Source organism: Mchenga conophoros, linkage group LG10 (genome assembly GCF_057382185.1).
Source record: "Mchenga conophoros isolate Kocher_MC1m ecotype Shallow Benthic linkage group LG10, M_conophoros_male_GT1.1, whole genome shotgun sequence".
NCBI classification, from domain to species: domain Eukaryota; kingdom Metazoa; phylum Chordata; class Actinopteri; order Cichliformes; family Cichlidae; genus Mchenga; species Mchenga conophoros.
In genome coordinates this window covers 36,401,026-36,427,574 of record NC_140535.1, presented here as the reverse complement: position 1 = coordinate 36,427,574, position 26,549 = coordinate 36,401,026, and the positions used below count along the sequence as shown (strand labels likewise).

Here is a 26,549-nt window from a genome sequence, read left to right as displayed (position 1 = left end):
TTCCACTTGTTATTTCATTTACTATGATTTTCTTTTTTCTTTTTCTTTTTATTATTTTATTTTGTTTTAATCTTTAGACCAAATGATTTCCATTTCTGCTATGCTGACATTTTGAAAATTAAAAAATTGCTTAAGATACTTAATAAATAACCTTCACAGACAATTGTTGTATACATTTAAAATAAGTTAAAACAGGAGGGAATGTTACAGGAAAAATGATTCTATGTTTCTTTACCTTCTTTTAAATGTGCAAGCATGCCCTTTTGTCTATGGTTAGATTAGTTTAGAGCAAAGACATACTGTTTTGGGACACATTGTTTTAGATTGTTTTATCTCTCACGCTTTCTCCCAGCTCTCTGCTGACGAGACTAGCACCACATATGGAGTTGTTTATTTTATCTGTTTTGTATTTTCTTATCCTGTTCTCACTGTCTTTCCTATAAAAAGTGCCAAGCCTCTGTACACGGTGAGTTGTTCTGAACAGCTTACCCGTGTGCACGTTAAAGCATAAAAAGTGATATTGTCTCATGGTGTCTTTATTTCTCCTGGGTTTTTTACAGAGTTTTCCCCCAACAGTTGTCCATCTTTGCAGCTGCTCAGATGTCATCACGCCCTCCTGGTCCTGATCTACCATCAACACTTGGTCCTCAGCTGCCACCTCTTTAGGGAGGTTCTCTGGAAGAGGGAGACGACTCAGACCATCAGCATTACTGTTATTTTTGCCTTCTCTGTATTTAATGACATACTCATAGGCTCTTAATAACACTGCCCATCGCATGATCCTCTGTGACGCCATCTGAGGGACGGCCTTCAACTCATGGAACAAACTTATCAATGGCTTATGATCCGTGATAATCATGAACTTCCTGCCGTACAGGTACTTATGAAAATACTGTACACCAAATATCACAGCCAATCCTTCTTTATCCAGCTGTGAGTAGTTCTTTTCTGCTGCATTCAGGGTACGCGATGCAAACCCAATGGGTTTTTCCTGACCATCTGGCATGCGGTGAGCTAGTACTGCTCCCACTCCATAGGGGGACGCATCGCAAGAAAGAATTAAATCCTTTTGCTCATCATAGTGTACCAATACACTGCTTGACTGCAACAGTTCCTTTGATTTGCCGAAAACCTTCTCCTGTGCTGGTCCCCAACACCATGGTTCCCCCTTTCTCAGAAGCTTGTGCAGTGGGGCCAACAGTGTGGACAAGTTTGGCAAGAACTTATTATAGAAGTTCAACAACCCCAAATAAGCTTTGAGCTCTGTCACTGATTTTGGGGGTGGCGCCTCCTGCACTGCTTTCACTTTTGCCGGCACTGGATGTAAACCGGTCTTATCTACCCGATGTCCTAAAAATGTCACTTCCTTCTCCATGAATTGACATTTGCTCCTTTTTAAGCGCAGGCCCGCCTCCTCCAAGCGCTGCAGCACTCCCTCCAGTGTTTGAAGATGTTCTTTGTCATTCTTTCCCGTCAGGATGATGTCATCCAGATACACTGCGACATTGGTCAGACCTTGCAACACACTCTCCATGGTGCGCTGAAAAATGGCAGGACTTGAACTCACACCAAATGGCAACCTGGTGTATGTAAACAAACCCTTGTGTGTGTTCACTGTGACATACTTTCTAGATTCCTCATCAAGTACAACCTGTTGATATGCGTGACTCATATCTAACTTGGTGTATTTTTCTCCTCCCGCCAGCCCCGCTATCATGTCCTCCATTCGTGGAATGGGGTATTGTTCTACAGGCGACACCTTGTTAACAGTCAGTTTGTAGTCACCACAAATTCTGGCGCTGGAGTCTGGCTTTAGTATGGGTACAATGGGTGCGGCCCACTCTGAGAATTTCACTGGTTGGATGATTTTCTCCTCCAACAGTCTCTCCAGTTCCTGCTCCACTTTCTTTTTCATAGCAAACGGAACTGATCGGGGCTTATAGAAGCACGGTTTAGCATCCTTAGCTACATGTATCTTTGCCGCAAACCCCTTCAGCGTTCCCAACTCATCCTTAAACACTGTTTCATGTCTGGCCAGTATCCGCTGTAAGGCATCCTCTCCGCCTTCGATCTTATGTACAGGTTGCCAGTCTAATTGGAGGGCCTTAATCCATCCCCGACCCATCAAACTAGTTCCAGCCCCTTCAACCACCACCACATCCAGTGTTTTCTTACTGTCTCTGAATTCCACCTGCACTTGGGCTGCTCCCCACACGGGTACCTTGTGGCCTCCATACGTTCTCAGTTTGATTCCACACTTGCTTACTTTGGGCGCCTTACTGCCTTCAAAAAGTTTTTTAAATGACTCCTTCGACATGATAGTGTAACCACAGCCTGTGTCTACTTCAAATGTCACATTCTGTCCATTTACTTTTAGCTTCTGTCTGATGGGTTCTTCCCTTGGGATGCTAATCTCCTCATGCACATTATACATAGTCACACTTGCCTTTATGTGGTGCATTTCAGCTCCTTCTTCCTCACTCTCCACATTCTCCTCTTCCAAGAAATGGGCTTGTTTACCTTGTCTGCCACGCCCTCCTTTTTGTTCCATTTTCATTCGGCAAACCCTTTTTATGTGTCCCACCTTTCCACAGTTGTGGCATTTTTCTGAAACAAACCTGCAGTCCTTGGCCACATGATTTAGTCCTCCACATCTGTAGCACTTCCTGACAACCTGTTGTGACGTCGAGCCGCCGTCCTCCATCTTGTTCACGGCTCCTAATCCTTTAGTGAATCGCGACTGTTCTGTCATGCTCTTCAAATCCACAATGTCTCTGTTAGCAGCCTCCATTGCTTGAGCAAACTTCAGCGCCTTTTCAAATGTTAGCGAATCCTCTGCTAACAATCTGCGCTGTATTCTGTCGTCGCTTATTCCACATACTAAACGATCCCGCAGCATCACCGTCAGGGAGTCACCAAAGTTACAGTCCTGTGCGAGCTTCCTCAGCTCCGCTACATAATCGCCCACACTTTCCTCCGGCCTTCTATTCCGTGTGTTAAACTTCCACCGCTGCACAATTTCACTCGGCTTAGGGTGAAAATGATTGTTCAACAATCCCACCAACTCAGCATAAGAACGATCCCCTGGCTTGACCGGACTGAGTAGGTTCCTAATCAGGGCATAGGTCTGTGCGCCCACGCAACTCAACAGTACCGCTCGCTTCTTCTCCTCCTCCTTAATATCATTCGCCACAAAGAAGTAATCCAAAATCTCACAATATTCCTCCCAGGATTGCAGCTCGCTGTCGAACGGTGCCACCGAGCCCAAAGTGGTAGCCATTATTCCACACCGAGGGTTACGCTCCACTTCCCACAGATGCTAGCGCTGTACCACTTGCCAACCTCAGTTCATAAGTCACTTAGCACGGTGTAACTTCACAGCAAAACCTGGCTTTTACCCTCGTCGCCATATGTGATATCCTAAGACCAAGGAACCACGGAGACCATGTTTAGCTCACAGTTGCTTCTTTATTAAGAGAACCGGGGCATGCGCCCCCACAGACTGAAAGCTCCCCAACCACTGTTGCCCCCTGGTGGACAAATCCCTGTCACAACATAACACTTAGGCACTACAGAGCTTTGCATGAGAGTAAGGGGAACACCGATTGTGGAGCAAGACCAGGTGAGCCATCAAATGCAATGATAATATAGCATGCAGTAATGTTACTAAAGATTTGTTAAATCATTAAATCCTAGCTATGTTCTCCCCACTGAAAAGGTCATAAAAGCAGTGAAAATTTAGTTTTTAGAGAATAAAATGTGAACAGGCAGGACTGAGGCCTCAGTGTGTAGCTGTCCATACCTCAACGTTACAAAAGCACAACTACTGTCCACACCCCAACCACACCCCACCTCACAGTAAATGATCATTTCCATTTTAAGCATTTCCAAATAATCATTTCCCATACTGCCACTATAAATATACACAGTATACTGCATCACTACAATATACATGTTTTACACACTCCTTTTGTTGTTGACATTTACAGGCTGTGTGCAAAATGCCACACTCTTCAAATTCATGCCAACTAATATTTCTACGTCCAGTAGGTGTCCTGCTAGAGCAAATGAAGCTTCAAGAAGCTTCGCGCTGGGGTGAAGCAATTGGATGAAAAGCTTCAGTGCTTCATGAAGCTTCATCTGCCCATCACTACAGATCAACATAGTAAATGTTGTTCCAGGATCAACACCAACACGGCGATGTCAGATCATCTCTTTAGCTGTGTCCGAATTCAGGGGAAGGATCCTCCCGAGGACGTGTTTGGAGGAAATGATGTCACAGTGAAGTGACGAAGGCTGTCCGAATTCAAAGAGCGCTCAAAATGTGGCGACAAATGCGTCCTACTTTTCCCCAAATTTGAAGGATGGGTCCGATGTGTCCTTCGTGTCCTACCAGGATTCATTGCGGGCCGTACAGGAGACTTTCTGATAACGATGGTGGTCGGAGCGGGAGAGGAAAACACTTTCAAATGTAAGTATGTGAACATCTGGTGGTACAAAAGTTAAATTGTTATAGCGGTCGTGTTGTTAAGCTTCGGGCATCTGCACGTGTAGCCGGTCTGGCCTTAAACTCTGATTGCTGTGAGTTCTCTGCGTTGTGCGAGTGACCTGAGGAGTCAGCTCACACTTATTCTCCCAGAACTGTTTAAAATAAAAACAGTACAGCGACTTCACTTCACTGGACTCTGCATAACTCTCCTCAGCGGGGCCTCTAGGCAACTGAGGAAAATAGCACACAGGAAGTGACTTCATGGGAAGTCAAAGGTCACACAAACAAAATAAAAGCTCCCAAAATATAAATTCAGAAAATAAACATATATAAATAAGCACATATACATAATCGATACTGACAAAGCAAAATAACACTGCAGGATGAAATATGAATTATTTTTTAATACACCTGTTACACACAGACATGTTTGTTTTTTTTAATTTAATAAGCCTAAACCAGCTTGTATGGTAGGTCCCACGGTTTTTCATGTATTGCTGCTTACATACAGCTAATTTTGATTTTTTAAATTAATCTTTATGGTGACATGTTGTGGGGAACAAAGACCAAACAGTCATTTTATTAAAATGAGGAGAAAACGATCACCTCTTCACTGGGTGCAGGATTGGGCCCCTGTGGCGTGGAGGTACAAGAATGAATCCGTTTACACATCATATTCATATGAGTGCGGTTTTATTAACCCTCATGCTGCACAGCAGCGGTCCCCAACCTTTTTAATGTCAGACAGGGAGCGGCCTTTAAGGTGTTGTGGGTAAATACAACAAAATAAATGATACGACCAGGAAAAAACGGGTCTTTGGTAAATATAATAATAAACTTGAATTAACTGTGTCATTGTGTAACTTCATTAGCAGCTTCCTCCTGAAAATGCGCCAACGTTGAGAGTAACATCCTCCTCTCTGCCCCTTAATGCGCCCCGGTCGCTATGGTAACGTGTAAATATTTCTTTCAAAATAAGACACAACTACAACAAGGGAAAGACCCAGGGAACGATACAAACCCTGAAAACCATAAATTTCACAGCGGAGCCTCAACTCTCGTGGCCCGGTACCAAACGACTCACGGACCGCTGCTGTGCAGAACCTGTGATGTCCACACGGCGTTCCTCTGGTGTTCTGCTGGGTTTAGGGATTAACATGGTTGCCATGGTTTCCTCTCTTCTCTTATGTGTTGTGTGTGATCAGGACAATTCTGGAGAAGATGGGCCTGCAGGGGAAACTCACCCCCTTGCAGGCCAGAAGACGTGAGATAACTTTAAAGAATACAAAGTACGTCTGTGTGTTATCAAGAAGATGATTCTTAAGAACACAAGTTAATAAATGTGCAACTACTAAGAGTTGTTGTGGTGTTTTTATTTGCCTGCTGTCATCTTTGATTTCCTCTGCCTTTAGGATTGCAAGTATCCAGGCTCAGGAGAGGGGTCAGTGGGAAGCCCACTGCTGTGCTTGGCCCTGGTTTGCCCTCATGGATGAGGTGATAGGACAGATGCCTTCCACTAAGCCTCCTGTCCTAATGTCCTCTCTCCCTGAGGACACTCCAGGGCCAAGCACAGCAGTGTGTGACCAAAACGACAGCGATGACAAAGCGGCTCAGCCACCTACGACAGGGAGGAAGAGGAGAAGAGATGATGAGCTGCTGGAGCTCATCAGAGAGGACATGAGGCAGCAAAGAGAGGCTGAGGAGAGGAGAGCAGGGGGAGGATGGACCGACTGTTTCACTTCTAGAAAGATCAGTTCCCAAATGAGTTATGTACTGAGAAATTTATTTATTTGAATATATTTGTTACATTGTTATGTGTTGCATTAGTTTAAAGGTTTTATGTTATTAATAAATTGATTCAAACAAACAGTAAATGTCACTGAATTTAATTTGATTTACAGGCATTTTTAACATGTATGAACACGACGCTAACTTTGAACAATATTACATGGATATTTATGTGATAGCAATAAATAAATAACAATAACAATTAAACAAGAATATTTCAAATACACAGTAAAGATGGAAAAACAACATTTCCAGTTGTTCACACAGGATTAACCTGAGTGACCTGATCCTGGACCGTTTCTTTAACAACTGTAATAGATTACAGGAAGTCTTTTACAACTGTAATAGATTACAGGAAGTCTCTGGCAGTGTTGCTGAAGATCAGACGTGGATGGGGTGCTGCAACTGAGACCTGCGGTTTGTCTTTTCTGGTTGGTGAGTGGAGAATCACACAGGGTGGTCTGCAAAGAGCTTTAGGATCCTCCCACTGTCCACTGCATCGTCCATCCACAGGGTTTGCAGGGCTCACTCGTGGCTGCCACACCACTGAGATGTTTTCAGAAATATGCAAGCAGGAGATGGTGGGTGCTATATTATTAGTATAATACTTGTAACTCTGTAGCAGACAACAGTTTGATAAAGTGCTGTGTAAAAACAAAAGATTAGATTCGTCTGCCAAAAACTGATTTCCGGTTTCTGCCCTAAACTGATTGCTCGTATTTAACCTGCTATGAATAACTTGTTGGTCTATAATATGTGAAACATGTCAAATGTTTCCCTCATTAATGATATCAGGTCACTTTGAGCCACCAGCAACATTCCTGTTACAGGAGAAGCTGCAGTCAGTTTTTGGCAGTGACTTTTATCCTTTATTTATCCAGTTCAAAAAAAGGTTGTTGACATTAAAAATGTACTTTTTAAGAGTAATCTGGCCAGTGATTGCTGGGTTTTTCTCTGTATGTATTATTGTAGGGTCTACCTTACAATATGAAGCGCCTTGAGGCGACTGTTGTTGTGATTTGGCGCTGTGTAAATAAAATTGAATTGAAAGATGTGTTTCCAAAGGAAGTGCCAGAGCCACTCACCGCGGGGACGTTAGTGCAGTCTAACCTTCACAGCAGAGACATTCAACTCTGACTTAAAGAGGTCCGGTTAGCAAAGATCTGGATGGTCATCATCAAACCACACGTACAGACGAAACCATCGCAGCACACATAACACTGTTTTACACACACGTGCATAAACACTGATGGTGTCGCAGCAGCATGAGGCTGGCACGGAGAACAGAGCGTGTGATGGCTCTACAGGAAACACCTTTCATTACACATTTGTGATTTTTACGGTGTTTCTGTTGTATTTGAAGGTTCGGAGGTGTTTCCTGCCTGGTTACCGTAATGACCCTAATAACAGTGAAAAGCACAGAGCCGATGCGTTCAGGAACTGTTGGAAGTTTCAACTGTGCCAGTTGTTCAAGCGTTATGGTAGTGTGACCCTGACCCGACAGGAGCGCCGTGCTTCCATCGGGATGAAGGAGAACGCGGGTTGGACCTCGGCTCTTTGCTGGATGGGCTCCAGAGGTCACAGGTAGATTCAGGTGGAGGAAGATCTGTAATCATCCAGGTATCATCTTTATATCACCAGGTAACTACAGGTGACATAAAGATGTTTCAAAATAAAAGCTCTGCAAGGTTTAACCCTTTAAGACCTACCATAGAACCAAGGCCGCCAAAGCTTATATTATATTTTTACATGCTGTGGAGCCATTTTTGGGAGCATTTCAAGTTGATATACATCAATACAACCATTATAGCCCAAATGTTAATAATATGTCTGCATTAAGTGCATAGTAATTACATAAATTGCAACAAAGTGCAATAAACTACAAAAAAATTGAAAATCGTTTTTGTTTTTTTTACACATATTTCTAGTTAGAGAAATTTAAGAGGCTTATCCCTCAAAACTGTAAATACAAAAAAGTTGCAAAAAAAGGTTTACAACAACAGGAAATTTATTTTAAGTGTCTCCATAGTTTTATTTTTCAAATATACCAATTTTTATACACTGCAGGAAAAACAAATATAAATATCATAATGCAAATTTGCAAAAAAACAGCATCTGCATCAAAATAAACTATTTCCAGCAGTGCAATATGAGTCCTCAGCATCCCAGAAACCACACAGAAAGTCATAAAGTCAAACATAACTTTTAAAAACACCAGTATAGGCTCATGAGGCCCTGATGGTAAAAAAAACTACATTTCCGCAAAATTACGTCACGGCAAAGCGTGTTTCTGCAATATTATGTTTTAGTTCCTGCAAGTGCTTTTTATGCAGTTTTTGCAAAGCTATATGTGGAAGGAAACTGTGACCGAGGACAAGCTGATGGCATAAGATGTAAGTACAACTCCTCTTTCATATGCAAAACAAATTATTGCACTAGCTTAGTGGTTGCAGTGCTACCAGGATTTAAAAATAGTTGCGCAAAACAGAGCGTGCCCGCTCCGACCGGCTTTAAAGGGTTAAAGGCTTTTATTCAATTGGAATGGCAGTCCTTTACTTTGAAACAAACAGGAAATGCTGAGTTTGTAAAAGCAGCGTGGTTTGTGTGTAACAGGAAAACAAGAAACATGGGTCATGTTCAGCAGCTGAGGTAATCAAGGGTCAAAGGTCACTATAAGAGTTAGTTTAACCATGTTACTGGTTCACAGGTCAGCGAGCTGTTTGAGTGCGTTCCTTCATCATCCTCCCTCTGACCTTCATCATCATCAGCTCTCTGTGGAGCATCATTTGGACCCACGAACCTGTCAGTGCTGAACCGGGCTGTGTTTCAGCCACAGCAGGACCAAAATTGATAAGATAACCTTTATTAGCCCACGCGCGGAAAATTTGTTGGGTTAAGGCTGCTGACCTTTGCCAGCGCCATCTTACCCTCCGACCATACATACATTAGACAAACATCACATGGGGAAGACAGGTCAGAGGTATAACACTGGAAAATGCACAACATGAGGAAAGACGAGGAGAAAAAGAACTCCCCCCAGACTGAGCTGCAACAGAGAACAGAAAAACACCTCAGCACAGGAATCAGCACATCTCCCAACATAAAGACATGAGCCTGGAAGGCGTTTGGAGGGGGTGGGGGGTGAGTGGAGGTCTGTGTCAGTATGCATATGTGTGTGTTTGTGTGTGTTTGTGTGTGTTTGTGTGTGTGAGAAAGTGTCCTTTCGCCCGGTTAGGCAAAAGTCAACAATCTTCAGTCGATGCGAGTGGACTTGAATGGGGGGGGAGAGTTTTGTTATTCCCGTCAGCTGCTGCCTTGAGCATCCAGCTGGCGCATGAGATGGAGATGGTAGCTGTTTTGGTTAGTGTTAGTTGGTCTGATGTCCGTCACAGGTCACCAAGTCTCTCAATTCCCGTTGTTCTTCTCCACGATCGTATCCATATTGCGTTCAATAAACACAGTCTTACTCACAGCCCTGCCCATCGTCTATCATGTCGGACAGCCTTGTGGGATTTTGTAGCCGCTTCTTGTTCTTCGATAAACCGAGCCGGCTCCAATCAGCCTGAACTCTGTTATCGTGGTTCTGAACTGGTAGATTGTTGCCAGACACACGATGCAACCGACCATCGAGTATCCGGCAGCAAACGTCTCTCCCAAGCCCAGGAGTTTCATTAAGGGACCAGTTGATCAAATTATTCTTCTTTAGGTTTTCAGAGAACAAGTCTGGGAGACTCTCTGAGCGTTAGAGAATAAGCGAGACTATACAAACGAGAAGCCAAACAGGAAAGATAAGAGAGAGGGAGAAGGAGAAAGTGCGACGGCCTCCGTCAAGAGCCAAGGGAAGAAGCTTCCTGCAGTGAGATAAAAGCAGAGTTCCTGGCTCTGAACTCAACTCGTCACTGATTCATTCTCGTTTTTTTACTAATAAAAAACAAAAACAAACGACAGTAAACAAAATACAGTCGAGTAAATCAGAGCATTGTGGGACGGCCGCCTCGTTAAGCTCGTTAAGACCGGAGCGCACCTGTGTCACCGTCAAATGCAGTTTTCTAAGCATCAAACACGTCCAGCAGTGACTCCGCCCCCTTCGGGTAACAGTTCACACCCACTTTCACATTAGTCACAGAAGCAGATCCCGTGGGGCAGAGCTTCCTCGTGAGGTCACATTTCACCTATTGACATCACACTGAAACCCCGCCCCTTTCACAGTGTCCTCTGTGCTCTGTCCATTAGCAGACAGCTGGCTGATGGGAGTCGTTTTCTCTTCCTCTGTCACAGCGACCGCCTCAGAAGAGCAGCGGGGGTTTGGTGAACACTCGGTGCTCTGCAAAAAACAGAGAAGAAGAAAAAACAGGAAGTGTCAGACAGCTTCGGTGTGACACTTCCTGTTTACACTGACCAGGTGAGGTCAGAGCTGCAGGCACGAGCATCAGCGTCTGCAGTGGTCTGATCACGGCTTCACCCTAACTGACCTAAATGCACTGAAGCTTGTAAACCTTCGTCTGTTTCTGTCACAGAGTCTAAAACACCAACAGCTGAGTTTAAACAGCAGAGGGAGAAAAACTCCAACATTCAAATATTTCAGAGATGAGGAAGCGACGAGTGTGACGCTCTGCTGATACACCTGTGGTCACTAACACACTCAGCACTGCATGTACTGCAGTACCGAGTGTCGTCCTGTCTCTGAGCTGTGTTATTATGGCGTCTGTGTGGAGGAAGCTGGCGCGGCGTCTGTGACGCGCTTCGTTACCGTGAGCTGCAGCGTTCTCCTGATGGGTGTTCTCCAGCTCGCTTTCCGGAGTCACAGCATCTGAAAACCAACAGGAAGTCAAGGACATGAAGACATGGAGTGAGTGCATATGAGAGCATGAGGGTGGGAATGATGTTTGTATCTGTGTGTGCCTGTATGTCTGTGTCTATATGTCAGGTTGGGTATCAGACGCCACCTCTCTGGGGACATCTCAGGCCCTCCAAGGTTTGGAGGCCTATCTCCCCCCACCACCACTTCCCCTGCCAGTGGCGGACTCCCTCAGACATCGGTGCGTTGGTGGTTCTTTGTGTCCGGGGATGGGCGTCCAGGTACACACCGGCTCACTCCTTGGCGGCCGCTTATCGGGGCCTGGAGCCTGGGGCTCGCTCGGGCCACTTCGGAGGTGGGGTGCCCCCGGCCTCTCGGCCTGGGGCTCGGTCACTCAGGCACGGCTGGCTGCCGGCGGAGCTCACGGGCGCGTCACTGCAACTCCCCCTGGCTTCTGCTCCGCGGCTGCTGAGTGAGCCCTCATCTGGGACTCTCCTCAGCTCTTTCTGGGACAGTGGCGCGGCTGCCCCTCTGTTGGTCTTCCTTGGTCTCTTGTGTTCTGGGGGCCTCTGGATGTCTGGAGTTTTGATCTCCTCCATACCTGCTTCATGCCCTGGAGGACGGGGCTGTGGCCCCCCCACACCCTCTAGCAGATCATCACATGAAGGAACCTTTTAAAAACAAGCGCGTCCATGCTCACAGGTGTACACACGGGTGATCACACCCACAAACTACACCCTTTTTGGCTCCTACCTCAAAGCACACTGTGTTCTGTTGATCTTATGTGCTGCACAATAATGTTTAACATTTAGTATTTACTGTCATATTCCCATATATCATTGTGATGTTGTTTATTCTATTACTCTTGTTCTCTTCTGCTTGTTTGCTTTTTTCTTTCTCAGCAGGTGATCCAGGTGATCGATAGATGCATTTTTTTCTTTTTCTTTTTTCTAACCGTTCTGTTGGTTTTTGTTTTTTGCCCTTCTCCCCCGTCCCTCTTCTCAGCTGTTTCTCTTTCCCTCTTTCTTTCTCCCCTTCTTTCCCCCAGTCAAGTCTGTCCCGTATTCAGTAAGTGAAAATAAAATAAACAATAAAAGGTGAATCAAATGGACCATTATGGCAAGGCTGGGATGGTCAGTTTGGTAAAGTAAATCCGTTGGGCATCTTTCTTTGCCTTTAGACAACAATTCTGATGCAAAAGAGCCAAACGGGACAGGCAAAAAAAAAAAAAAAAAAAAAAAAAAGGACATGAAGTCAAGAGGGGTGTCCAAATTCTTGGGCTGCCTCCACCTTCGCGGTCTACGTGGGCGGGTTCCTTTGAAGACCGAGAAGGCCGGAAGTAAACAGCTCTGAAACTGGACGGTCTCGCCTTCAGATCTGCGTCAGCGCTGTCTCGGTGGAGTTAAATAAACTCGCCCGTCTGCTCCTTGCTGTCTAAAATGTAACAGGACACTGGAGTAAACTCGACCATCTGTTTAATCAGTTTTCTGTTTGACGTTTATTCAGCTGTGTGAAAACCACCCGGGGGATTAATAAAGTTTAATCTAACCTAATCTAATAACACTGATCTCAGCCAAACCGATTTACTCACGAGCAAATAAAACAAAAAGCCCAACAATAACGTTTTAGGTTGTCTAAGTGTTTTATATATCATGTTTAACCTGAGTAGTGAAAGTCCGCGGTGATCTGAAAGTGATGTGCCGGGAGTTGTGCCGTTCTCGGCTTCAGTGACCCGCGACCTCCCGGCTCGCTGTCGAGCTGGTGGGTAACAGACGTCTCCGAAAACGTTGGACGTCTTGATAAACTGAGCAGATATTTGAAGTTTACACAGCTACATTCTCGCCTGGAAATATGTTAAAAGTTTATTTTGTGACCGAGAAAAAGTAATAAGAGTAAGCCTTACTCAGGGCAGACACACATGGAGACACAACCAGGTCCTCTGGTGTCTGGCTGAGAGCGCAAAAGGAAATCCATCAACGCTCAACCTTTCACAAACCAAGAGGAGCATCAGTTTTCATCAACATTTGTCCGGGAATGGGACAAGCCGAGGACGAGCCCCTCAACCCCGGACCTGGGCCCGCTGAAGGTTGCCAGGGATTGCAGATGCAAGTGGACTTGGATAATTGGCTAATTTTTCCCACAGAGATCGTAACAACTACTCTGCGACCAGACCTCGTCCTTTGGTCTAACTTGCGTATGTCATTGAGCTGACGGTACCATGGGAGGAAGCAACTGTGGAAGCGTTTGAGCGTAAGAAGCTGCGGTATGCCAACTTGGCAGCTGAGGCAGAGGACAGACGCTGGAAGATCAAGGTGCGCCAGGTGGAAGTGGGGTGCAGGGGCTTTGTTGCTAGTACAACAGCAAAACTGCTCAGAGAGATTGGGATCAGAGGACAGGCACAACGGCAGGCTATAAGAGAGCTAGCTAACACTGCTGTCCTTCAACGCACATATTAAACAAATATGTAAGACTGCTTTCTTCCATTTGTGCAACATCTCTAAAGTTAGAAACATCCTGTCTCAGAGTGACGCTGAAAAACTAGTTCATGCATTTATTACTTCCAGGCTGGACGACTGTAATTCATTATTATCAGGAAGTCCTAAAAACTCCCTGAAAAGCCTTCAGCTGATCCAAAATGCTGCAGCAAGAGTCCTGACAGGGACTAGAAAGAGAGAGCAGATTTCTCCTGTTTTGGCTTCCTGTTAAATCCAGAATTCAAAATCCTGCTCCTCACATACAAGGTCTTAAATAATCAGGCCCCATCTTATCTTAATGACCTTGTAGTACCATATCACCCTATTAGAGCACTTCGCTCTCGCACTGCAGGCCTACTTGTTGTTCCTAGAGTATTTAAAAGTAGAATGGGAGGCAGAGCCTTCAGTTTTCAGGCCCCTCTTCTGTGGAACCAGCTTCCAGTTTGGATTCAGGAGACAGACACTATCTCTACTTTCAAGATTAGGCTTCAAACTTTCCTTTTTGCTAAAGCATATAGTTAGGGCTGGACCAGGTGACCCTGAATCCTCCCTTAGTTATGCTGCAATAGACGTAGGCTGCCGGGGATTCCCATGATGCACTGGGTGTTTCTTCTTCACTCACTGTATTAACAGACCTCTCTGCACTGAATCATATCTGTTATTAACCTCTGTCTCTCTTCCACAGCATGTCTTTATCCTGTCTTCCTTCTCTCACCCCAACCAATCACAGCAGATGGCCCCGCCCCTCCCTGAGCCTGGTTCTGCTGGAGGTTTCTTCCTGTTAAAAGGGAGTTTTTCCTTCCCACTGTCGCCAAAGTGCTTGTTCATAGGGGGTCATATGATTGTTGGGTTTTTCTCTGTATCTATGAAGCGCCTTGAGGCGACTTTTGTTGTGATTTGGCGCTATATAAATAAAATTGAATTGAATTGAATTGCTGAGAGGACCAGTCACTGGCTATGGCTAAAAAGGGCTGACATCACTTGGGCAGCTAAGGCAGTCAGCTAACCGCGATACACATGCCAAGGATTGATCGTGGTGGGCCTGCCTCAGCAGGGGGCGTCAAAGGGTAAAACATAACATTAGAAGTTTTGCTGGTTGACTGCTACAGCTGTCTCAGTGCCTCCTGGGGACTGTGCAGTTAACCTCATGGTACTGAAACTAAAAAGAAGAATGAAAAATATTCCGCTCTTCTCTCCTCTGCTCTTCTTCCCTTTTCTGGGAGGCAGTGGGGAGGTAGAGCGCACAGCCCAATCCAGCGGGGAGGTGTGGGAAGCCAGATCGGGCGCCCCCCTTCCGGCTCTCCTCTCTGCTCTCTCCTATCTTATCTTACTTACTTGTCTTACTTCTCTCTGTCACCTTTTCTGTCTCTTTGAAGAAGTGAGGCTCCATAAATGCTAAAGAGGTAAGTATTATGTGGACAAGAAACAGGGTAACTATGTGCGAATGCTGTTTGTTGATTACAGTTCAGCGTTTAACACAATAGTGCCCTGCAGACTGTTCACAAAGCTCAGGGATCTGGGACTTAACAGCCGTCTGTGTGCATGGGTGTTGGACTTCCTCACTGGCAGAACTCAGGTGGTGAGGGTGGGCAGGTGCTTCTCCAACAGCATCACCATCAACACAGGAGCACCTCAGGGATGTGTCCTCTCGCCACTGCTCTACTCCCTCTACACTTCAGACTGTGTGGCCACCCATGGCTCCAACACCATTGTGAAGTTTGCTGACGACACAGTGGTGTTGGGTGCCATCTCCAACAACGATGAGGCGGCCTACATGGATGAAGTGAAGAATCTGGCATCGTGGTGCCAGGACAACCACCTCCAGCTGAACGTCAGCAAGACCAAGGAGCTGGTGGTGCACTTCAGAAGGGGTCAGCACAGAGACTACAAGCCCATTATCATCAATGGAGCTCCAGTGGAGAGGGTGCAGTCCTTCAAGTATCTTGGTGTCCACATCTCCTCAGACCTGACATGGGCTGCCCACATTCAGGTCCAGACCAAAAAGGCTAGGCAGCGCCTGTATCACCTACGACAACTGAGGAAGTTCAGGGTCTCTCCAAAGATCCTCAGGATTTTCTATACAGGCGCTGTGGAGAGCATCCTCACACAGAACATGACATCGTGGTTTGGGAACAGCTGTGTGAAGGACCAAAAAGCTCTCCAGAGCGTGATCCGTACAGCAGAACGCTGCTGCAGGATTGCTCTCCCCCCGCTTCAGGACACCTACACCAGGAGATGCCGGACTAGAGCAGATACTGAAGGACCCGTCCCATCCTGGCAACAAACTGTTCCAACTTCTGCAATCTGGTAGAAGGTTCCGCATCTTCCGGGCAAGGACAGAGAGACTCAAGAGGAGCTTCTATCCCCAAGCCATCCGTGCCCTAAACACACACACCCGCCCTCTCACATCATCTATAATTGACTGAGACAGGACTCTTCCAGACACTAAACCAAGGCACAATGTACATTTCAATTCCTTTAATTTTAAATATGTTTATATTGTCTATCCTGTAAAATAGTCAGATGTCTATTCATATTAATGTACAGAATTCACCTGCTTGCTGCTACTACTGCACATTCACCCAGTGTATATACTATATGTATATATATATATATATATATATATATATATTAGGGGTGCAACGATACACAAAATTCACGGTTCGGTTCGGTTCGATACTTTGGTGTTACGGTTCGATATTTTTTCGATACAAAAAAAAATGTTCATGCCTTTTTAATTTGTCATTTATTAAAATTATAAATATATATTTTAACACAAAAGTACAGTTTTTAAATTTAACCCTAACCCTTGTGCGTGTTGTTTTTTAGCTCGTCATATTGCAGCCACAGAAATTCTTTTGTCCATGAAACCATAAAGCTGCACTTTCTTTTTGCCTTATAGTCTGATTTGTCATAACTTCTCCGTTTTGTGGTAAGCTTTTCTTTGGCTGTCACTTCTTCACCCTGACCTGTCTTATTTGGCTCAGCAGAACTGAAATATATATCTGTCTGTGAAGGTTCTCAGTCATCCAGGTCATCGTAGTGAAATATATATCCTGCCGCACTCACATAAGCTCAGCGATTCTCTGCGCGATCAACCTCTCACATGTTTAAGCTGCGGGAGATTTCACTTGTCATGTTTGCATAGTAAGCTAACGATTGATAAGACGATGTCAGAGGAATTGGTGCACAAATTATCATCACTCACAGATCAGTGCTGTCGCTCTCTATACACAGTTCGCACGATTGCAAAGTGAAAGCAAAAAACAAGCGCAAATTCAAACACGATTTCAATATGTCACATATTGACAGTGGCTCACCGATGCCAATGACATAATTACCCAGCTACATTTCTGAAAGAATGCAAAAGCATTGACATATATTTTTCCTTCCTACAATAGCCCGACAGGCAGGGCAGAGATAGCCCCGGGACGTCGGGCTAGCGATATTGCGAGCCCTGTATCTGATTGAGGAATCACTCATCTTTGGAAAAGAGAGTTTATTACAGAGAAATGTCTCTTTCCAAAATAAAAGCTATACTATCCGCTTCTCCTGGGCTATATTCTCAGCAGCATAAGGAGAATCCTGTGCTAACAGCTGTCTAAATGACTCGGGTAAAGTTTGTAGCATGCTTGTTGTTTTTGTCTTTGCACTAGGATGATGTCGGTGTAAATGTGCAGTCATATTCGTTGTGTTCCCACTAGTGCTTTCAGGTTAATCTCGTTGAAATAACCTTAACGCCACAACACGGCAAATCTCCGTTAACGAGCTACCCTATACAGAGGGGCTAGACGGCCAACACGTTAACGAGCTAACTGCGCTAACACACTAGCTCCCACCCATGTAATTGAGCATTGCGTGGCACATCCAACATACTGTTTTACTTTAGTCCATGACTCGCTTACCTTCAGGGTCATACGTCACATGAAAACCAAAATAATTCCAAACGCCAGATCTGAATGAGGGTGGGGAGGTCCACTTCTGTCTCGCTAGCTTGCCCTGCGCTCTTCCTTCTGATGATGCTGTCTGTGTTGAGCGCTCAGTGAATCTGCGTTCGACTACTCCGCCTAGGCTGCACTCTCGAGCCTAGGCGGAGTAGTCGAACGCAGATTCACTGAGCGCTCAACACAGACAGCATCGTCAGAAGGAAAGTTGATAAAATAAATTACAAATTTTGTATTGTTCTTTTTTTTTTCTCCCCTTTGGTTTTCTTTCTTTCTCTCCCCCTCTTTCTTTCATTCTTTCCCCCTGTCCTATCCCACAGTCATGTCTGTCCCGTTTGCAACTGAAAATAAAATAAATTCATAATTATAATAAAGGTCAATCAAATGGACCAATATGATGATCCACTTAAAATAAATCCTCTTGGCATCTTTCTTGGCCTCAAGACAACAATTCTGATGGCTATAGATCCAAACGGGACACAAAAAAAAAAAAAAAAAAAAAAAAAAAAATTTTTAAAAATTGTATTGTTCGATACATATGCGTACCGAACCGAAAGCACTGTATCGAACGGTTCAATATCGATACGAATATCGTTGCACCCTAATATATATATATATATATATATATATATATATATATATATATATATATATATATAATGTTCTTCCTCTACACCCCCCCCCCCCCCCCCAATTTTTGCACATGTCGAGGAGCGTGTCAGGCTACATTTCACTGTGTGTTATACTTGTATAACTATGCATGTGACAAATAAAGAACCTTGAACCTTATTTCTCAGTTGCAGTGAATAGATAGAAAATAAACTGTAGGAAACTAAACAGAAGAAAGAAGAAGAGATATAACAATTTAACATAAACCAGTGACACTCCAGGGCCTGATCAACCCTGGCAGGGCCTCCTTGGATGAGGGATTCTAGTGATAATGGCTGAAACACCCGATGAATCCAAGGTCCACAACTGATGATGTGTCCCAAATTTTAAAATGATAATGCAGATCAGATCTCTAATCCCTAAACCTAACCAAGGAGGGAAAATGGCAGATTAGCCTGGGTAAAAGACTGAAAGTCGTGTGTGCTGCTGGCAAAGTTTCTGTTATGCCTCTCCTCATAACAACCATCCCTCAAAAGTCTCTCCATCTAAAGCATCATCAGGAAGAGTAACATCGAGTCCTTTACGGAATCAATTAAAACTAAGCAGCTGCCGCCATTGTTGAAAACTGGAATTGGCTGGGCCGCGCTATGAATTCTGGGATATGGTGGGCCACGAAGGACACACCCGACCCATCCTTCAAATTCAGGTAAAAGGAGGACACATTTGTCAGCTGCATTCGGAGGAGTCTACAAAGTTGGACAGCCTTCGTTGCGTCGCCAATCACAGGTTAGATACATCTCAGCCAATCACAGGTTAGATACAGCTCAGCCAATCACAGGTTAGATACAGCTCAGCCAATCACAGGTTAGATACAGCTCAGCCAATCACAGGTTAGATACACCTCAGCCAATCACAGGTTAGATACACCTCAGCCAATCACAGGTTAGATACAGCTCAGCCAATCACAGGTTAGATACACCTCAGCCAATCACAGGTTAGATACACCTCAGCCAATCACAGGTTAGATACAGCTCAGCCAATCACAGGTTAGATACACCTCAGCCAATCACAGGTTAGATACACCTCAGCCAATCACAGGTTAGATACACCTCAGCCAATCACAGGTTAGATACATCTCAGCCAATCACAGGTTAGATACAGCTCAGCCAATCACAGGTTAGATACACCTCAGCCAATCACAGGTTAGATACACCTCAGCCAATCACAGGTTAGATACAGCTCAGCCAATCACAAGTTAGATACAGCTCAGCCAATCACAAGTTAGATACATCTCAGCCAATCACAGGTTAGATACAGCTCAGCCAATCACAGGTTAGATACAGCTCCTGTGCTCTGCTGCTTGTTCACCTGTGAGGCCGTCCGAGTGTTTGAGCGCTCGCTCCACCTGCTCTCTCCTCCTCGACTCCAGCGCCTCCTGCAGCTTCCTCTTTGCCTTCTTCTCCTTCTTCAGCCTCCGCTGGATCGACACTGATGAGGAAGATGAGACGAAGAGGACAGGTAGTGTGAACAGTTCTCACCTCTCTCACCTCTAGTCCATTAGAGCTCACTTGACCTCTGACCTGTTACACCTGTCTCACCTCTGTTGTGCAGCTCGGAGCTCAGCTGTCTCTGCAGAGTCTGTCGGGCGTCCCTCTCTCTCTCCAGCTCCAGCTTTAACTCTTTCCTCTCCTGCTGGCTCTGTTTGTCCTGAGAGCGAGCGCTCTCCACCGCCACCTTCAGGAGACCCTGAGAAACACACGCAGGTAAGTCCCTGATGTTCTCAGGTACTTTTCGTCTCTGCATCTCTGATGTTCCCTCACAGTATTTTAAATTCTGCACATTAACATGTCTCAGATTCCCGAGTTCCCACATCCTCGTCATGTAACCTTGTATTGATTTCACATTTGCTCAATTTGAAATATTCCAGTCTCAGCTTTTTGATTTCATGGTCAACATTCCTCCTCATGAGCTGAATTGATGTCTCGACTGTAGAGGAATTTCTTTTACTTACGTATTAATCACATTATTTTATTGTATGATGCCTTGGTGCCACTGGATTTTAACTGTCTGACACTCATACGTTAAGACAAATGGTGGGGGTCTAGTAAGGAAGTTGGGGGAAGCAGACAACTCCACAGGAAGAGTCTTTTGTCTCTTCGAGGACTCTGGGAGGCAGCAAGGGAGTGTGAACCTTAAGGTGTGAAACAGCTGTGCACTGCCTTTTGTTCCTGGAGAAGGTTTTTAACTGAGAGCCATGCTAGGCTCAGGGAGACTCTGCTGACCTGCCCCGCGGTCATGCAGGCTCCACCAAGCTTGGTTTTCTGTTCTTTGTGTTTGATTAAAGAATGTTAGCTACTGCTCACCGCTCGTCTGCAGGCTTTATTTAAGGGAAAACTTCCACAACACTACATTGATGTCTCTATATGAATATTTCACCTCCATCATCTCGGTCTGTCACCTGTATGTTGGTCAGCAGCGTCTCCATCGATGACAGACCCTCAGCCAATAGGAACGGAGCAAAGGTGGGGTTTGTGTGTTTGATTGACAGTGACTGGGAGGTGAGTGCCAGCTTCTCATAGGTTGGTTTGATGAGGGGGAGGGGCAGCAGGCTGTCCTCTGCAGGTAGGAGAAAAGCAGCTTAAACAAAAATAAAAACATCTGGACTTTATTGTACTTTAATGTTCTACGTCATCATCTGTTCTCGCTGCTGTCGTACACGATCTCCACAGTAGAACCATCACTGGCGCTACACTGTCATGTCTTACATTAGCTCGGTCACTGCTGATACCAACAGCAGAGGGCGATCTCACGAGCTGAAGCTAAAGTCAGGCCCATTATCTGCATGTTATCCTGTTCTGAGTTACACATGCAGTCGTCCTTTAAACTGAGTCTGATGGACGAGCCGAGGATGAAGCTGAACCAGGGCCACAGACTCAGAGACATAAATATCAGTTGGGCCGGAGTCTGTATCCAAACACCTCAGGACCCGTTACTGTTCATGTACCAGCTGCTCCTCTCTCACACACACACACACACACACACACACACACACACACACACACACACACACACCTTTTTCTTTCAAAGCCTGTTTGATGTTTCCTGGCTCCCCATCTGTAGTGTGAACACATGAAAACGTGCAGATCAGTGACTGTGTGCGTGTGTGTTCTTGTTTAGAAGTATTGTGGGGACATACTGTTACAATCACATTACGGGGACTTTGAGGCGACAAAGAGCAAAGCTGTCATAGTTCACATAAGTATGTCTACTGTGAGTGGTTACCCAGCTCTGGTGTTTGTGCTGGTGGAAGGGGTGATGATGATGATGATGATGAAGATGCCCTAGAAGGCGATTGGCTGGTTGGTTCCTGTGGGTGGAGCTCATCATCGCTGGGAGTGGGGGAGGGGCTACCTAGAGGAGACTCCTGAACACACACTTAGCATTAGTGCTGGTAATATTAACACTGCTAGCATTAGTCCCTTTAGCATTGGCTCTTTTGGCATTAGCTCTGGTACTTTTGCTGCTGCTAGCTTTTACCTTGCTCTCTTCTGTGTGGACCTGTGACACAACGGCCATGTTTGCTAAATCACTGAGCTGACTCATGTGATTCATCGCCATAGCAACACTGGCAGGAGGCAAGCCCACAGGGAGGATGGGATGTGGCATAACCATAAATGGAAGGTCTGACAGGCCTGAGGAGGGCGGACACAGATAAGTTATGTGCTGTGACGCTAAGCTAACAATGATCAGGCGTCCAATGAGAAGAGAGCGGTGACTCACGGTTGGCTAACAGCGAGCTCTGCTGCTGCAAAGTGTTGAAATGTAGGGATGCCGAACCAGCAGGAGGCGCTACAACTGAGGGGGGAGGAGAGAGGAGCTGCTGCTCCTTTTCCCAGGATCCTTCACTGCCTCCTGCTGAGGGAACAAAGGTTTAGACTTTGGTGCCGTCCTTTGATTTGCTATAGTGTCAGATTGGAATAAACTGATGGAATCGAACCCGTGTCCTCGTTCTCCGACTCAGGTCTGCTGTAAGGTCGCTGCTGATCACTGCTGCCATGGAAACGCATCATCATCCGCATCTTCTGGAGCCTCAGAATCTCGGCCATCGCTGCCGCCGCTGTCAGCCCTGCAGACAGGAGAACAAAGAGTGATGGCAGAGTGTGTCCTGAAGGGGGCGCCGCTGCACTCACAAAAGAAGGGTTTGGATTGTTTCTGCTGTAAATGTTTGATGAGATGTGTGGAGATGATGATGATGATGTGAAGAATCCGTTTAGTCCTTCAGAAATCAGAGCGAGACTGAATCGTCTTTGTTGGTCATGAAAGCTTTTTTCTTCCTAGAGAGGAGGAGGAGGAGGAGGTGATGAAGGTAACTGTTTTCAGGAAGTTGCTGACTGATCAATAATTAACAACCCTGGCAGCCTGAAAGTCTCCAGTGACTGCTGGTGTCTCTCGACCATCTATCTCTCCCTGCAGCCACTTGGCCCAGTTAATTAGCTGCACCAATTAATTCGATGCTAACGAGTGGTCGGTCTCCCTGTGGCTTGTTAAATGAACAAAAACACAAAGAAAGTTTGATCCTTTTGTTCTGCAGCAGATTCTGTGAGAGTGACAGCCATGGGTGATTAGCCTAGCTTAGCACAAAGACTGGAAGTAAGGGGAAACTGTTAGCATGGTGACCTTGTGTGTGAAGTCTCATCACAGCAGCAAACTGACCTTGAGTTCTCCTGTTCTCTCAGTATTGAAATAAAACACCTGCTCTTATTGTGGAAGAACATTCAGCAGGAAGGAGATGCTGGTGCAGGAAGTGACAGTCTGACAACCTGTGACTGTGAAATGTTTCATTTCTTAAATGTGTTCATGCACGCTCAGTCATCCAGGAAAGGAAATCCTGAAAGTTGATTCTGTTCATCTGGATGTTTTCAGTGGGAGAAACGTTTCATCATCATCATCAGGTGACGTCTTCAGTCTTAGCTGACTGCAGGTATCAACCTTATAAACAGGACATTTGCATAATGACTGAAACCAGCAGGGTTAGGGTTAGGTCACAATGTGCTGGTAGGTCAGTTTATGATCATTAATATGCAAATTCTCATGACCATTGATCAACAACCACTGATCAATAACCATGAGTCCCATTCACAGAGAGGTGGGGAATGGCTGCAATCACAGCATTGTAAGATGGTGACAGATGTACCCTTAGGCCCCTCCTCCATTCAGAGATGGTCTTTCCCTTTTCACGTAAATGGCCTCCTTGACTCCGCCCTCAAACCAGCGTTCCTCCCTGTCCAGGATGTTACATCCTCATCACTGAAGGAGTGTCCACTGGGCTGGTACTCATGTCAGCTGACACTGAAGAAGTCACCTGATGATGATGAGATGTTTCTCCCGCTGAAAACATCACTGAAGATGGTGATGATGACAGGACGGAGCACATACCAAACCTTTCACCTCTGTCACTGCGGACACACCTGACAGCTTAATGAAAACACACACACACACACACACACACACACACACACACACACACACACACACACACACACACACTGCGTCCTGCAGACAGACCGTGTGGTTGCTGAGCAACAGGAAACAGCTGTTCCTCCTTCACTGCACACGATGTAGACGACAAACAGGATGAATTCATCAAAGTGACACGACTTTGATTTTATTCATCTGTTTATCCCGAGAGCAGCCGCATGCTTCAACTTCCTGTTCCACACACACACGGGAAAGGCACACACTGATTTTCAGTGCAGAGCTCAGAGGGCTTCAAACAGCGGTCCAGATTTCATCAGCTGATGTGCGTGTGCAGAGTTTGAGGAGGAAATAGAAACAGCCTCCATCAGTTCATCAGAACTGGCCAATCACAGAGCTGTTAGAAGTAATCCTGTCAGTGAGGAGGAGGAAGATGAAGCAGCTGTTTCACAGCTGCAGAGCCGTGCTGATGGAGACTGATTGGCTGACAGAGTCTGCTGCTCTGAACTAATAAAAGGTGCCGAGTGGCTGATTTGATCCGTGGCTGTTCCTGCAGTGGTTTACACATCCCACATGACTGTCCTCAGGAACGCTGACACACGTCTATTTTGTGGAGAAATGAGAAACCAAAGAGTCAAATCAAAGCCTATGACAATAAAAACATTTCCTCGCAACCTTCTGGTTGCCACATCAGCCCACCTGTTACGCCCCTAGTCTAGGCGTGTAGGGACGCACATAAGGTTGGAGGAGAGAGAGACAAATCCCCGCCCTGGTTCCCAAGCCAAACATCCAAACCAGTTGTGAGTAAAAAGGTGATTTTATTTAAGGAAAAGAAGCATAGCTCCAGGGTGAGCCCAGGCCAAAATAATAAACAAAACCAACTAAGTCCCACCAGAGAAAAACTAAACCCTAGGAAAGAAACAGAACAAACAAATGACAGAGCTATCCCTCGCTCCCTACCCGGAAAACAGGAGAAAACGGTTCCAAAAGAAAAGGCGGCTCACCCCTTCCGCTTCAGCCCAAGAGTGCCTACGCTCTCAGCTGATGCACCAGGAGCGGCTTTCACAATTCACGCTCACACAAATACACAATAAAAATACAGGCTGGGAAAACCAGGGTCAGGGTGTCGGCTGTCAAGCTACTCGCTCGCTCCACTCTCTCTCCCTCTCTCTGTGGATCTGTCAGAGCGGCTTTTTGAAGGTAGTCACCTGCTCCATGGTCCAATCAGCCGCTCACTACTCTTCATTAGGGGAGGGACCTGGAAAGAGTCTTAAGCACAGTACAGAAACACAGAAAGAAAACAGCCCACACAGGGTCCTCATGGCCACAGCCGTAACACCACCTCCTCCTGTAACAAGTGTTTAGGTAATAAAAGGTTCAATGATGTGTGTAGTGGCGAATTTCTGTCCCAAGCTTCGAAAAAATCATTCTTCCACTTCTTAATGTGAGCTGTTCAGATTTATTTCTGACTCGTACATACAAACAAAAACTATTTGCTGCTACAGCGCACATTTCCATTGCTGTCCTGGCTCACTCTAACCTGCTACCACACATGCACTGTAATATTTTCTTGCCCGACACAAATTAAATGCGCAGCATTTATTCTCTAACAACATATCATACAAAATCAAACATGTAACATAATAACTGAAACAGTATCAAAAATATTTCTCTATAGATTGGCTCTAACATTTCCAGCCCCATAATTGGAGGGCGTGAAGACTGACAATTAGCGAACACTTACAAAAGAGCCAAATAACATTAACACTTCCTGTATCACACATGGTCATTCAAATTATCTTTCACAAAACCTGTAATCGACCAGAACATATACTGTATTTTCTCATTCCAAGTTACATGACATTCTCACAGATCAAGCATAGCTTGTCAATGGGTCTTTCTAAGGTGTTAGTCTTTGTCTTGATGATCACACGCCGCACCAGACCCTTAGCATCTGGAATGACACGAAGAACTCTCCCCAACATCCACGAGCTTCACATCCACGAGCTTCACATCCACGAGCTTCTTGGCGCCGACTCGTCGACCACCATTACAATGTCCCCCACAATTACATTTCTTCTGACCTGAGTCCACCTTTGACGCTCTTGAAGCATAGGCAAGTACTCGCGCACCCACCTCTTCCAAAACAAGTCAGCAAGATATTGCACTTGCTTCCAACGGCGGCGCGAGTATGAGTCTTCCTTTCTGAAAAGTCCAGGAGGCAAACCCGGCTTTTTCTTCATCAGTAGCAAGTGGTTAGGAGTCAGTGGTTCCAGGTCTGTTGGATCATCTGTTACTGTAGTCAGCGGTCTGTCATTTAGTACTGACTCCACTTCACACATTAGTGTCAGTAAACCTTCATCACTGACCAACTGTTCCTTCAGTATAGACCACACATTTCCATTGCTGTCCTGGCTCACTCTAACCTGCTACCACACATACGCTGTAATGTTTTCTTGCCCGACACAAATTAAATGCGCAGCATTTATTCTCTAACAACATATCATACAGAATCAAACATGTAACATAATAACTGAAACAGTATCAAAAATATTTCTCTATAGATTGGCTCTAACAATGTGGATCTGACCCCGAGCGCTGCCTCACAGGCTGCAGTGGCTCCTGGTGAGTAACAGGTAATAAAGACACAGCGACGATGTTTCAGACGCATCGACAGAACAGAGATTACAGCTAGAATTAGCTTAGCTTCATTAGCCGACGCCAGAGTGACTGACAGATTGGAGTCTCTGTGTGTGTGTGTGTGAGTGTGAGTCTGTGTGTGAGTCTGTGTGTGTGTGTGTGTGTGTGAGTCTGTGTGTGAGTCTGTGTGTGTGTGTGTGTGTGTGAGTGTGTGTGAGTCTGTGTGTGTGTGAGTCTGTGTGTGAGTCTGTGTGTGAGTGTGTGTGAGTCTGTGTGTGAGTCTGTGTGTGAGTTTGTGTGTGTGAGTGTGTGTGTGTGTGTGTGTGTGTGAG

At 45.4% G+C, this 26,549-nt stretch overlaps 1 protein-coding gene across 1 annotated transcript in view; it reads right to left on the bottom strand.

The window, feature by feature from the left end:
* Window positions 1–9,457: 9,457 nt before the first annotated feature.
* LOC146566431 (dachshund homolog 2-like) overlaps window positions 9,458–26,549 on the bottom strand; it is a 34,478-nt gene continuing 17,386 nt past the window's right edge. Inside the window, exons 3-11 of the mRNA XM_085290041.1 lie at window positions 22,100–22,228; window positions 21,883–22,017; window positions 21,640–21,794; window positions 21,385–21,526; window positions 20,561–20,718; window positions 19,701–19,848; window positions 19,471–19,590; window positions 11,028–11,087; window positions 9,458–10,601 (exon numbers count right to left, since the gene is read on the bottom strand). Of these exons, the coding sequence (XP_085146167.1) occupies window positions 10,564–10,601; window positions 11,028–11,087; window positions 19,471–19,590; window positions 19,701–19,848; window positions 20,561–20,718; window positions 21,385–21,526; window positions 21,640–21,794; window positions 21,883–22,017; window positions 22,100–22,228 (1,085 nt within the window). The 3' untranslated portion in view covers window positions 9,458–10,563. The remainder of the gene's footprint in view (window positions 10,602–11,027; window positions 11,088–19,470; window positions 19,591–19,700; window positions 19,849–20,560; window positions 20,719–21,384; window positions 21,527–21,639; window positions 21,795–21,882; window positions 22,018–22,099; window positions 22,229–26,549) is intronic.